Below are 13,830 nucleotides of genomic sequence, written 5' to 3'. Positions count from 1 at the left end.
GCACTCAAGGCTGCATTTATATGAGAGCTGATATGCAAAAACAAAAGCAACAAATGCAAGCAATAAAGCCAAATATCATAAAATAGATTGTGCTCTCTACAGAAAAGGAAATAAAATCAAATACAGTAAGAACAAGAAGGTGTTGGAGATTTAAAGAAAGGCATTCATATTAAAAGCCTATTTTCAAAGCGGCTAACAATGATCTTTATTTCTCTTGAAAACTTTTGCAGGAATGGATTTTGACGGGTCTCCTTAGACAAGGAATGTCAGAGGCCTGGAGCAGCCATCAAAAAGGACCAGCATTGGGTACCAACAGACCAGTCTAAATAAATGAATAACCTCTCATGATGAGGGAGCCATAATATAACAAGGGTCTGATCTGCAAATCCTTTGTGGGCAAGTTTACAGGAGAAGACTTTTCCAGCTGTCCAGGACCTGGAATAAGAAGCAGGGGCCAAATCACTTGGCCGATTTTGTGGTCACCTCCTTCAATCCAAGCAACTTTTCATCTGCTAGGAAGCCGGTCATGTGGCCTATGCCTTCTGCCATTCAAGGCAAAAAAGAAGCAGCTACTAGAATGCAACATGAGATGGCAAATTCATCATTTTATAAGGTTCATTTGTGCAAGTACCAGTAGCTTCTGCTACCGTTTTTTTTTTTGCCAGGTTTAAAAGATAATAATAATAATAATAATAATAATAATAATAATAATAATAATAATAATAATTTATTATTTGTACCCCAGCCACTCTGGGCGGCTTCCCGTGAAAGGGGTCACATGACTCTGACCTCAGTCACAACTTTCTGCTCTTCAAGGAAGAACAAGAACCCTTCACTCTCATCTCAGGCCAGGTTACAACCGGGGGCGGGGGGGCTGGCACCTGTCTGTAACATGCAGGGAGGCTCTGTGAGCGAACGTGGCAGCTTTCCTTTTACAAGCCTGACACACAACATCACTGCGGGTGCCTGCCTTTGTGCACTGAACACCAGGTCCTAGTACAGCCTGGTCGGAACGAAACTACTCAAGATAAAATGCTCTCTAGTAACCAAATGGAATAAAAGCACTGTGGCATGCAGAGCCACTACGATTGTATTAAACATCAAGGCCCTCTGGTGCGGGAAATAAAAGGACGCTACACTCCCCAGCACACAAAGGAGGCAAGCAGCAAGTTTTGTATGCATTGTTCGCTTTTGTGACAGTGATTGAATTTGTTGCCTGGAGTTGCAGAAACAGTTAGACTGCCCCTCCCGCCCCTTTCTAATGAAAGAAATATGATTTTGTAACAGCTGGGAGAGATGGGGTTTGTGTGTGATCTGGCGTTCTGAAGCACATGCATTTGGGGCAGTCTCAGCATCCTTGCTTCTCGAACAACCAAAATCAAAGCCCATAGGCAACTGGAAAACCACTCACTGCAAGTACCAAACTACCCTCAACAAACATATTTATAAGTGTCTTTTTCTTATCCTGCTGTTTATATAATGTGGCCTTCCTGAAGCCCCAGATTGACAAGCAATAACATTTTAGTATCCGTTGTCCAAACAAAGAACTTGAATATTGTTTTTCAAAAGCCTTTGTCCACCCGTCTCCCCACCACTTTGAGGTGAGTTTGCAGACACACTACCATGCCCATCCCCAAGCGAGAGAAAGCTCACAAACACTCCAAACAAAACATCCCCCTTACACATGGCACATGGCATCTTCAAACAGCACCAGGTTCATGGTAGAGTTGACCTCGTTGTGATTCTCTAAGGCTTCCACCAGAATCTGATTAAGTGATTCCCAGCTCTGAACAGGCATGTACTTGGGCTCTCCAATGCCTTTTACAAAATGGCAAAACATGTTCATCTTCCTAGCCTGTTCCAAGGTGTCCTCTATTTCCTAATGAGAAAGAACAAAGACACACAATGTTCGGTTTCAGAAAAGATGAAACCCATGCAAATCCAGCAAAACAAAACAAAAAACAAACAAATAGAAATGCACGATCTGTTGCCTGTTGGGGGGGGATAAAAAAAATTTTAAAAATGCTTATGACCAGGCTCTCACCCCACCCCCTGCTTTCAGACACAGCACAGTTCGCCTCCCTTTTACAATTCAGTGTAATGGTCCATTCTGTGTGATGGTTACTTGGACACAGAGACACTCAAATAACATGATGCTTATCCAGGTCAAAGATTCTGTTCCCACGATGGAGGAGAAAACAGGCATGCCACCCTCTTCATCACTCCACATATGACTTTTGCTTCAGGTAAGTGACTGAAATGGGCCTGCATCACTTACATCGTAGAACTTCTTCACCGTCTCTGTCTGCAGTTTATCAAAGAGGACAAAGTCCTTTTCATCAACCATCTTATCCCGGTAAACACGACTGGATTCATGCAAGTACAGCTTTACTAAGTCATGGGGAGCCTTCAAACACTCAGGAGTTGAAAACAGAATACCCTGGAAGCAAAGAGATGCGTATGACATACAGATCATTTTTGGCACGGATGCAGAGCTGCAGGTCTAGCTGTGAAAGCAAAGTGAGAAATTCAAATGGCAGCTTGTGCAACTGCCGTGTTCGGGAAAGTGTCAGTCCCACTTTATTCCATGCAATGAGGTTCTTGTTTTGCGTGACACAGGCTACCTCACAACCCCTTCCTATCATTTCAGGCTGAGTTCTGTGGATGCTAGCCTACTCACAACTAAAATCACAAAGCAACACATGCACAAGATCTGTGTGCTAAAAGGAAGAAACACTTCCCCACGCCACTGCCATCTTTCTTGATCAATTAGACTTGCTCTTCCACAGACAGTGAAAGAGTGAAGGGACATGACTCTGAATGCTGCAAGACAATCTGTTTATTGAGCCTTCATCCTGATTTGTTTGCAGTGAAGTTATACAATGTTGATTCAAGCAATTGTTATCCCACACTTTCTAGTGTGTTTTCCCATCACTTTCCTTACCACAAAAACTCCAGGGAGGTGGTAAGTTTGTTGGGCAATTGCACCAAATCCACTTTTATTATGCAACCTGAATTTGTTCATTGTAACCTGCTAAATAGCAACAATCTGAAAGCAACCCCAATCATTTGACCCTTCTTATCGCAAAAACAAAAGGCATTTTAACTTAAGTGTGCTAAGGGGTAATAAACCCACATGAAGTTATATTGTGTGCATACTCTAGCTCAAGTTGCCCCTTAGGAACAAGTTGTATGAGAACAAAATAAAAAGAGAGAGAGAATGTTGTTCCCACAAGAAGAATAGCCCATTTCAAAACCTTAAGCTTTCCAGAAGAGAAGATTGACCGTATTCTATTAGATCCACCCCAAACCTAATCCTATCATGAATTATGCACAAATGCAACCTCTGATTTTAGTAGAATTCACACCCACTAACTTGGTACACCAATTAGGATTACAACAAAAGTATAAAGTTGCAATTATCGGTAATTGTATTCATTGTTCAGGAACCTCCCAATGCTGTCCTGATTTAACTTGTAGCAGACAACAAAAATGCAGGCCACACAAACTACCACATACGCAACCATTTCCTGCAGACAATGCCATTCACATTTCTGCAAGACAAAAGCAGCTTGGGAATAAAACTGGATGGTTTTTTAAAAACTGACTTTAATCAGGCAGATATTGCCTCAAGAAAACATTAATTTCTGCCAGGTAATTGTGGCATGTTTATGACACCTTCTAAAAATGCATATGGAAGTGTCTCTTTCAAATAGAAATCCTTTTTAACAAAGTCCATTAGCAATATCTATGGGTCTGGCGACATTAAATTTAAAAGAAAACCTCTACTGAGTTATTCAGAAATTCTAAGATGCACTTAAAAGTAATTGAAAATGCCTTGCTTCTTCCAGCTATTCCACATTTTGAAGTCTGAGCACAAATGGACATGCATTCCTTCAACTAAAATGCAGTTAAAAACAACAGCCTGGCAGCCTTTCTCTCTCTATATATATATATAAGAATGTCGTAGCAAGAACAATCCTTGAAAATAACAAGGATGATTAGATTTCCTTGAGGACAGACCACATCCTTTTTTAGTCTGAAACAAACCAATTTAATGTCCGTAGTGTGCCACACACTCAACACAGATATGAATGGCAAGAATAAGAATATCCAGTGAAGAACAGATAACATTTTCTTAACAAATCTACAACTATATCCAGTATTCTATTTCTTAAAAGAGGTGCCACAAAACTGCTCCCTCTGACCTGAAACATTGGCTCTAATCCAAATTACCGTATTTTTCGCTCTATAACACGCACCCGACCATAACACGCATGTAGTTTTTAGAGGAGGAAAATCTGTAGGCATGCCACCCGTAGGCATTCCCTCCATAACACGCACAGACATTTCCCCTTACTTTTTAGGAGGAAAAAAGTGAGTGTTATGGTGCAAAAAATACGGTATTTTGGGATCAGCTGTAAGGGAAAGACACTCTCAGTATGTTCAGTGGCACTCTGTTCTTTAAGTACGCTTTGGAGCTAAGCCCGGCAAAGCTTTGTTTCACTACATCCTGAACACTATACAAATTCCCAAAGAAACCAATAACAAATTCTAAACTCCATGCCTTCAACTCCTTTCCAGAGATATTTTTATTGCAAACCAAACCCTATCAACCAAGATAAACCTTTACTGCTCTCAACAAAATCCCTTTAAAAAACCCTGCCCAATACATATTTTAGAATAGGTCATTCCAATCTATGCTACATGGAGGGAGTAACCAGTCCTACCTGGGTATTATTATTTTTTAGAAACCAAACAAATATTGTGAATTTTAAATGGATGGTGCAATTTGTAGGTTTAGACCCATCACACCAAAAACCAGGTGAAGTCACCGCCATCTTGATTCAGGTGCACTAGTGAAAGTTATTGTGTGGGCTTCCACTTGCTGGACTGGTGATCTGAATATAGCATGATATGGCCAAGCTGCCATTGTACTAGTCAATGGTTTTGTTCCTTTCGCAGACTTTTTCAGCCTGGCCAAAGAAAAGTTGTCCAGAGTCACAATCTCACTTAAGTGAGCTTCCAGGGCATTAACATTCCCCTGCACATCCTCTCCAGGCGTGAACTAGAGAAACTGATTAAGAGATACAGCTGGGATAAGGCTTCACCAGAGAGTAAACTTCAGCAATAGCTTAGCGAGTGGTATAATAAAAATTAGTCCGGGGAGCAATACAATTTGAGCAGTGAAGCTGGGTAATATGGTAATTATGCACAGTAAGAAATAATTTTTGCACTTCCACCGTGCTTTGGAGCAACATCAAAGAGCAAAGATAGTGCTGAAGTTTTTTACTTCTGCAGAGCAGAGATGCCTCCATACGGATCCCACGTTTTTAAACAAAAGAGAACCACATAGCGTGGATTTGGGCTGTCAAATCTGCTGGAAACAAGAGCTTCCGCCTTCACCCCAAAGATGTTAAGACCTTTAAAAACTTTTTGAAAGCTTCAGCTGGCACAGAATACAGTAGCCAAGTTGTTGTTTTTTTTAAAAGAGGTCATCATAAGAAAGGGAAAAACATGGCAGATTAAACAGCTTTAAAATATCACATAGCTGTTAACCGTAGGGCGCTCCCTCACAGCAACAATGACCTTTACAGCTCCATATGGTCTGTATTCCTCAAGCAACACCTTCTCCTGTATGAACCTCCCACAACTGCTAAGACACCCACATGAGCTTCTGTGCTCACAGAACAGGGCTTTCTCTGTTGCAGCATGTCAGGTGCTGATGTGGTTGCTCGGGAGCAAACAGGCAAGACTCCAACCTGGCTTTTCTAGGCTTTATTATCTGTACAAACTATTTACAGTGCAGAGTGTTGCAAGTCCATGTCTGCTCAGTCGCTAGCAGAATCTGGGAGTGGGTGGTCCTTATACCTTCCCCAGGATAACAGCCGTGTGACCCTCAACTTTCTCCTCCCCTCTCTGCGCCAAAGACTCCTGCGCAGAACGGGCACTGCCAAAGGGGGACTTGCCTCCCCTCCGCTTTGCTCAGGCTTGGTGTTGCAGCTCTCCCTAGCATCTTCTGATCCTTGCACCCCCTCCCCACTGGAGGTGTGGCTTCCCTCCTCGCCAGAGGAAGAACTACTTCATAAGGTCTTTGGAGGCTCCCTGTAACACAACTGCTCTTCCACCTCTCGCCTCTGAGCTGATGGCAGTTCCCTGACACAGCACCATGATGATACACTGTGCTTCTAAGGCCAAGTGCCCTGCTCTGTCTTTTTTTACTCTGAAATATCTAAAGACAACCTTCCAGTATCCTCAAGCTTTCCTGTTTAATGACTGGTGCAAACTGTGGTCTATATTATTTCTTATGTTTATGCTCAGTTGCTGCTGCTGCTTGGCCTTGTTTTAATCATTTACACTGCCATTGTCACACATCGTTTTCTTTATTTTTTAAACAGGAAATGGTATAGAAGTTACATAAATATACCTGTGCTACTACATCATTCAAGAGAAGAAAAAGGGGGAAAGGGATTGTTTTACAACAACAACATGCTTACAAGCTTGCCTTGCACTGATTTCCATTGTACCATCCAAGTGAGCAATCTGGACAGATGCATAATACAGTGTGCATATGACAAAGGTCTCAATTCAGCACAGTTTTCTATTTCAGATAAGCTGAGATATCAGACCACACACCTGTATCATGGATTTCACCATACCAAGTTTCTTTCAGCCTAGATGTCATAGGCAAAGCAGGAGCGGTTTTGTAGTAAAATTTAAAAACAACCATACCAAATACACAAGAGTCACAGAAAGCAAGAGCATCCATATATTTCACTCTCACTTTATAAATTACCCAAGGACTGTTATTTTATAGGTGTCAGAAATCCGCCAGGGGCAGATTATATATGGGGAAGTCTCACTGACTTCAACAGGGCCAAGAGGACACGAGAATGGCAGCAGCCAAGTTCTATAATAAACTTTCTCAATTCTTTGCTTTTACAAAGAAACATTAATTTTCTCTCTCCTTTTCTCTCTCCCTCACACATATATATACTGCTGACAACCAGGTGTGCAAAATGCAACACCCATCTGGAAGGTTTCCTTTATACTCTCAGTGATTTCTGTTCCTGGCAATTTGAAACTTGTCAACTAAAGTAACTAAGTCTGGCTATTTTATCAGATTGGGGATGGTTTCAAGGAGGAGGAGGAACCTTATGCAACCAACTTAGCTCACACACAAACCATCTTTCAGCTCTTGCCGATAGTAATAAATACACAGTGGCCCTTTGATTACTTCACACAAAACGTGCCTTTTTGCAATAAAATCCAGCAAACCCTTTTCATACAGGAAATACGCATAACGTGGTGGTAATTATTCAAAGTAATTATTGTTTAAATTCTGATCTGCCTTACTCGGTTTGTAGCCATCCACAGAGATGGTGCTGTATGAGAGATATATGGATGTAGCAATTAATTAATACAGAAATATGAGAAAATAAAGAACAAATGTGTTTCTGGGATAGAGCACAAAAGGAAGTCAGTTTACTCATGTACTAATGTACTATGAAGCAACAGATATGCAAAAAAAAATGCCACAGGGTGCTTGAACTGAGCAGGCTGCTGACTATCAGCGCTTGGATTTGCATGCATTTTGTGTAAGAAGTACTTGAATTGTGAACATCTCAAGTAACCTGAAAAACAGCTGTTGTAAGAGCAACCCTCAAGTGTCCTCAATACTGAAAGCCATTAAACACTGAACCACTTGATTTCTTTCCTAAGATAAAGGAGATGTTAAAGGGCCACTACATTTTTGCATTTGCATCAACATTAGCAGTTAAAAGGGAGTTTCTGGTGTCTAAAGCCAAGCAAATTGCAAAACAGGAAGCGATAGCCTCAAACCAATTTTAGCATTATGTTCTTTCCAGAATGAAAATGAAAGCCACTTAATGCAACTAGGTAGAAAGACAATCAGAGCTTCTTATGACACAAGCACAGTTATTGTTGATTATTTTTTTTAAAAGCCTTCTAGCTTACAGTCTCTGCAACATGACAACAACACAGAAAGCAAAGTGCACTTTCCAGCATTCTCAGGAAAGGATCGAACAATGTATAAGGCAGGTGAAGGACTGAAAAGTTGGAATAAAGCATAACTGTGTGGCATATAACCAAAACAGTCTGTCTGTGTATATGTGAGCAAAATCCACTTGACTGTCTAAAGTGAGTGAAGTGTCACCTTGGGCCTCTACACACATTTGGGGAAGACAAGACCCCTTTGACCACCGTGTATCCCATTTAATCCTAGGAAGGACAAACAATATCTCATAGCCTCTGCATCGGGCATACATTATATATTACCATGCTATGGCATGGCATGGATCTATACAGCATCAGCATCACTCCTTTTCATTTCTAATTTCAAAGTCTAATTTAGCTAAGGGAGCACACAGCTCCTAACTGGAAGAGCTACTTACTTGGAAGACATTGGACAAATCTCTCAGGTTGAAGTTGTAATGAAATTTGATAGCTGTTGGCAGGAATGTTGCCGCCACTTTCACGTGCAGGGCAAGAGCCAGACTTATTAACTGCTGTGATGATTTCTGTAAAGCCGCAGAGAAGTTCCCCCGCTTCAGGTGCTGAGTTAGGATGGTGCTGTAAATCGTGGACAGAGCATCTGACCCAGGGAATGAGAGAGCAAACACACTGAAGTGGCGCTGCATAAAGGAAAACACAATACAGACTAGTAGGTATTGCATGTAACAGAAATAGGATGGGTTTGGGCAGAATCACTTTCACTGGCGCAACTTTTCCCTTGACCTGATAATAGCAAATGCCTGAGAGTTTTCATACACCTGTCTCCAAAGGGAAGAATCATCAATCACACCCAGTGGGCCACAGACAACTACTCAAGTGAAACTCATAAATAAAACACGGATAGAGATGGTGATGCTGGATCATATGCCCAAGGCCACATGTAGAGCAGTGCTTGACCTATATTGCACACCTCATTCTTCCTAACGCCCAGATGCTGGACACTGGGAAATCTGCCTACCAGGAAAATAATGGCATCACTAGATAATTCTAAGCTAAGTTCCTGCTACAAGACTACTACTACTACAACAACTGCTGCAAAGGACATGGTTGGTGCTGTGGTCTACACCACTGAGCCTCTTGGGCTTGCTGATTGGAAGGTCGGCAGTTCGAATTCATTTAACAGGATGAGCTCCTGTTGCTCTGTCAACCTAGCAGTTCAAAAGAACACCAGTGCACATAGATAAATAGGTACAGCTGCAGCGGGAAGGTAAATGGCGTTTCTGTGCACTCTGGCTTCCATCACAGTGTCCCGTTGCACCAGAAGCAGTTTAGTCATGCTGGCCACATGACCCGGAAAGCTGTCTGTGGACAACTGCCAGCTCCCTCGGCCTGAAAAGCGAAATGAGCACCGCACCCCATAGTCGCCTTTGACTGGACTTAACCATCCAGGGGTCCTTTACTACAAGAGGGCAAAGCATTTGACGTGACACTTAAAACAGCAGCAGCACTTGTACTAATATATAAAGTACTGCTTTAAGAATGTTGAAATCTGCCCCTATCCATTATTACAGAAATCCAAACAACTCTGCAAGATATCTAAGTATATTCCTCCTGTGTTGCAACTTAAGAATAGGGAAGGCTGAGGTTGCAAGACAGTGGCTTTTGCCATAGAGCATCTTGGTCTTTGAACAAGGAATTTTCCAGCTAATACAAGAGGCACTGAACTCTGCCAGTTTTCAGGTGCCTTATCCCTCTCCCTAAAATAAAAAAAAAATCAAAGCCACACTTTTAAATTACCAAAGTAACAAAAAGGTTAGAAAGGTCCTGTGATTCTTCTTGTAAAGGATATTTGCCAAGCAATTAGCATATAATCCCACTACAACAGGACACCCACTGCAACCTATCACTTGGCTTCCTAGTGTTTACATGGCAAAAAGCCAATTTCATCTGTGAATTCTACAACAATCTTCATACCCAAAAAGCTCCAGCCCTTTCAATATGGGCTTTTTAATCAGGGATATGGGTTAGATGAAAATGCTTGATGAAGTATATGTTAGAAAGTAGAAGAAGAAAGTAGAAGCCACTGAAGAAGAAACAATGCTGTTCAAAGTTCCAGCAAAACAAACAGAACTATGTACTCCAGTGTATGCCTTGAAAAGAGTTTGCCACTGTCCTTGGTCCTGAAATATCATTATATTGGAACTGTATTATGAAATCAGATTCCAACACATGGGATGCAATATAAGATTTTCTGATGTTTAAAAACAGCAAAGCACTGATGGGGGTATGAATGGGCTCTACACAGGGAAGTTGGTACTAAAAATAAAATAAAGCTGATCGGAAGGTCAGCAGTTCGAGTCCCCACGACGGGGTGAGCTCCTGTTGCTTGGTCCCTGCTCCTGCCAACCTAGCAGTTCAAAAGCACATCAAAGTGCAAGTAGATAAAGAGGTACCATTCCAGTGGGAAGGTAAACAGCATTTCCGTGTGCTGCTCTGGTTTGCCAGAAGCGGCTTAGTCATGCTGGCCACATGACCCGGAAGCTGTACGCCGGCTACCTCGGCCTATAAAGCGATATGAGCGCCGCAGCCCCAAAGTCATCTGCGACTGGACCTAACGGTCAGGGGTCCCTTTACCTTTTAAGTTCAATACATCTTACACCCCACTTTCTTCTCATATCCAGAAAAAATTGCTAAGTTTTACTTCAAAGTTTTCATTTCTTAAAGTTTGTCCTCAAATGGAGACCATCTAGGATAGCTTGCAAACAAATGAGAGTGTTAATCCTTCCAAAGACTGAGTGAACCCAACACCGGCTTTCTCCTTGCCAGGTGAACAAGCAATACCTGCAAGCGTGGGTTGATAGTGAAGCTGCCTGCTGTGGGATTCATGCACGACACGTACTGCACATTCATGATCTCCTTCAGGGACAGCTTGTTTCTGTCATACCTTTGCCAGAAGAAGAAAAAAGAAAAGAATGCATCACCCTAATCACATCCTATTAGTGACAAACAAACAGCAGTGTGCCTGCCGGACTTTGCCAAGTCTCAAGCAGCATGTCAGATGTGTACTGGGCACCTGCTGTATCCCAGCTGCTTTCAATTAATATTCCAACAGAGGTTGCACAATATTGGGGAATGAGGCTAGGATTCGCATATGTCTACGTAACATCTAGCACAGCAGGGACTCTATATTGGGGAGAGTATCACACTTCCGTTACTGTATTTACAGGCAATGCTCTAGGACAGGGGTCAGCAACTTGCAGCCCATGGGCCACAAGCGGCCCACGGAGGCAGTTTAACCAGCCCACAAGCTGCCCCCAAACTGAGCTGCCCGCTTGGCGAATCCCCGCGTGTTGTGCTAAAGCGGCGTGGCGCATGGACTTGCTTCTGTGGTGCTGGAAATCGCGTCTGCGCACACCCAGACACCAGATATCATGTCTGCACATGCCCAGACAACGGAAATCATGTCTGCGCATGCCCAGACGCCAGAAATCATGCTCACACATGTGCGCAATCCAGCCCACAGAGAGATCTCCGCAGGACTTGACCAGCCCAGGCAGGTAAAACCTTGATGACCCCTGCTCTAGGGCATGATGAGTGGGATAGAAATTCAGCAGATAAATACTAATAAATTAGCCTAAAGGCAAACTTGAGAGAAATACACATATAACATATGCCTTTTAAGAGGGTCTGAAAGTGATAGGGAAACAGAACAGAATTATGGCTAAACACATGCCAAAGTGACAAGGAATGTAAATAGAGATATCTATCCCTATTTTACCAGTGCCCATAGTCCAGATGTTGCCGAATCAGTGTATGAGGCTGGACTGTTCCATAAGTGTCTACTTCAGGCATATTCATGTCGTCGATGAAGTAGATAAGCTTCTTGGTGCCAGGAGGGCCGTAATTCCTTCCTGCCTTTTTATCCAGCGGCTTCTCGAGAACAGCTGTGAAGAAACAAAGGCTCAGAGTTTTCAAAAGTGTTCTTTCCTACACTGTGATACTAATCCATAATATGAACTGTAAGGCAGCAAGAAAGTGGTGACTCCCTTTGATGAGGAACCATACCCCTGGTGCCTGTACAGGTATGTGGCAAAAGTGGTGTGTTGCCTTAAAACTATTTACAGAAACAAGAGAATGAAGACGAGAAAGGCTGATGAAAGGATTGCAATGGCTGGGGTTTAGCAGATTGGCAAGGCAAAAAGAGAAAAAATGTTAGGCAGAACCTAAAACAGGAATAAGAAATCTACAACCTTCCAGATATTGTTAGACTCCACCTCCCAACACCTGAACCTTGGCCAATGTAGACCAGCAACATCTGGAGGGTTGTACATCCTTGGTTTAAGTTTGGAGTGACTGACTATGGGAAAAGAAAGAAGAATAAAATGTCTCATCCAGAGTTGTATCCAAGCTAACGCTGAATAACACAACCTACCAGCGTAAGGATTTCTACTTGTGCACTGGAACCTCCCCCTTCTCCTCCCCCTGAATGGTCCCCTAAACCAGTTCTATGAGTTCCCCCAACCCTCTGGATTGGGTAGGATTCAGAGCACACACTTGGGTGAGGAGTAGAGGAAGTTATGTGGTGCTAGTGGAAATCTTTGAACTGACAGGAATATGTGTGGTGTGGTGTGGTGTTTTGTTTTGTTTTTTAATACCACCCTCAAACTGCAACCCTTAGGAGATGAATCAAAAGGGACATTATCATGGTAGAGAGAAAATAAAGAGGGGAGACACACAAGTCACTTCTGTTGACAGAAAGTTTAAGATGCCACGTCTCTAATGGAATACAGGGGTGTGGGATTTCACCCTGCACATATTTAAACAATACTTGGGCTGGAGGAGGGAATTTGCAGTACTGGCATATACTGAAATATACAATGCAATGATGTGATATCATACATTTTCCTTACTGGGTGCTAAGGAAAGAAGAGAAGGGGAACTCTATGCAGAGCTGCTGTTTTTTTGACAGAGGCTCCAGAATCAGCATCATGTTTAGACCCAATATTGGGCAGCAGTCTTAGATGCAACCAGTTCTGGCTCCCAGGAGAGTGTTTTAAATGTGGCATGCGTGTTTCTCGGGGGGGGGGTGATTTTTGTTTGCATCTGCAAAAAAAAGTGAAGCAGCCTATAGCATTGGATAAAGACCAAAAGGTAGAATAAAGACCAAAAAACTGAGATAAAATGCCCACTAAAATTAGTCTATAAAACACTTTTGGCAGCACAGTTGTATTTTTCAATGTGTAATGGTTCTACGGTGCAGATCATAATTCATCCAAGATATTGATCTATTTATCCTTGGCCCCTGAACCATATTTTGGCTTATCAGAAACAATGAGGAGTCACTCACAAGAAGAAAGCCATTGTGTGTTGTGGCAAACCATTTATAGGGGCCCTAGAAGATATCGATCAGAACTGTCAAGCAGGTTTCTCTCAAAAGCTTGGAATGCAACCCTATTTTTTCGGTAAGAAGATGACCAAGTTACACGCTTTGGTATTTGGACATCTATATGCATGCTTATTACCCATGCTTATTATTGTCTGGAGCCGTGCAAGGAATATTTGAATTAAAAGCTAATCAGCTGAATACATGAGAGATTAACCTGTGCAAATATTGCACAAAACCAAGTGATCAAGACTGCTAAGCTAGAACGAAGGGCTAGTTTGGCCTGAGAAACATTCATCAAACTGAAGCCTTTGTCACAGAAAGGTAACAAAGTGAAATTGGAAATTGTACAATACAAGCTTCTTACTAGTCATCACTCAAACATGCTGAATCTTACACATGGACAATAGGAACAGAAAACAGTTTGATGTCAAGGTAAGGTGCCACGGGCAAATTAGAGGTTTATGTAGATG

At 42.2% G+C, this 13,830-nt stretch overlaps 1 protein-coding gene across 1 annotated transcript in view; it reads right to left on the bottom strand.

Annotated features, from left to right (window-relative positions):
• DNAH9 (dynein axonemal heavy chain 9) overlaps positions 1 to 13,830 on the bottom strand; it is a gene marked incomplete at its 5' end in the record, with an annotated part of 196,859 nt that overhangs the window by 107,996 nt on the left and 75,033 nt on the right. Inside the window, 5 exons of the mRNA XM_081183892.1 lie at positions 1,683 to 1,879; positions 2,279 to 2,440; positions 8,415 to 8,654; positions 10,816 to 10,918; positions 11,753 to 11,918. Of these exons, the coding sequence (XP_081040018.1) occupies positions 1,683 to 1,879; positions 2,279 to 2,440; positions 8,415 to 8,654; positions 10,816 to 10,918; positions 11,753 to 11,918 (868 nt within the window). The remainder of the gene's footprint in view (positions 1 to 1,682; positions 1,880 to 2,278; positions 2,441 to 8,414; positions 8,655 to 10,815; positions 10,919 to 11,752; positions 11,919 to 13,830) is intronic.

This window comes from Podarcis bocagei (genome assembly GCF_964188305.1).
Source record: "Podarcis bocagei genome assembly, chromosome: 2".
NCBI classification, from domain to species: Eukaryota; Metazoa; Chordata; class Lepidosauria; order Squamata; family Lacertidae; genus Podarcis; species Podarcis bocagei.
Note: the sequence above shows the minus strand (reverse complement) of the source record. Positions and strands in the feature narration are given on the sequence as shown.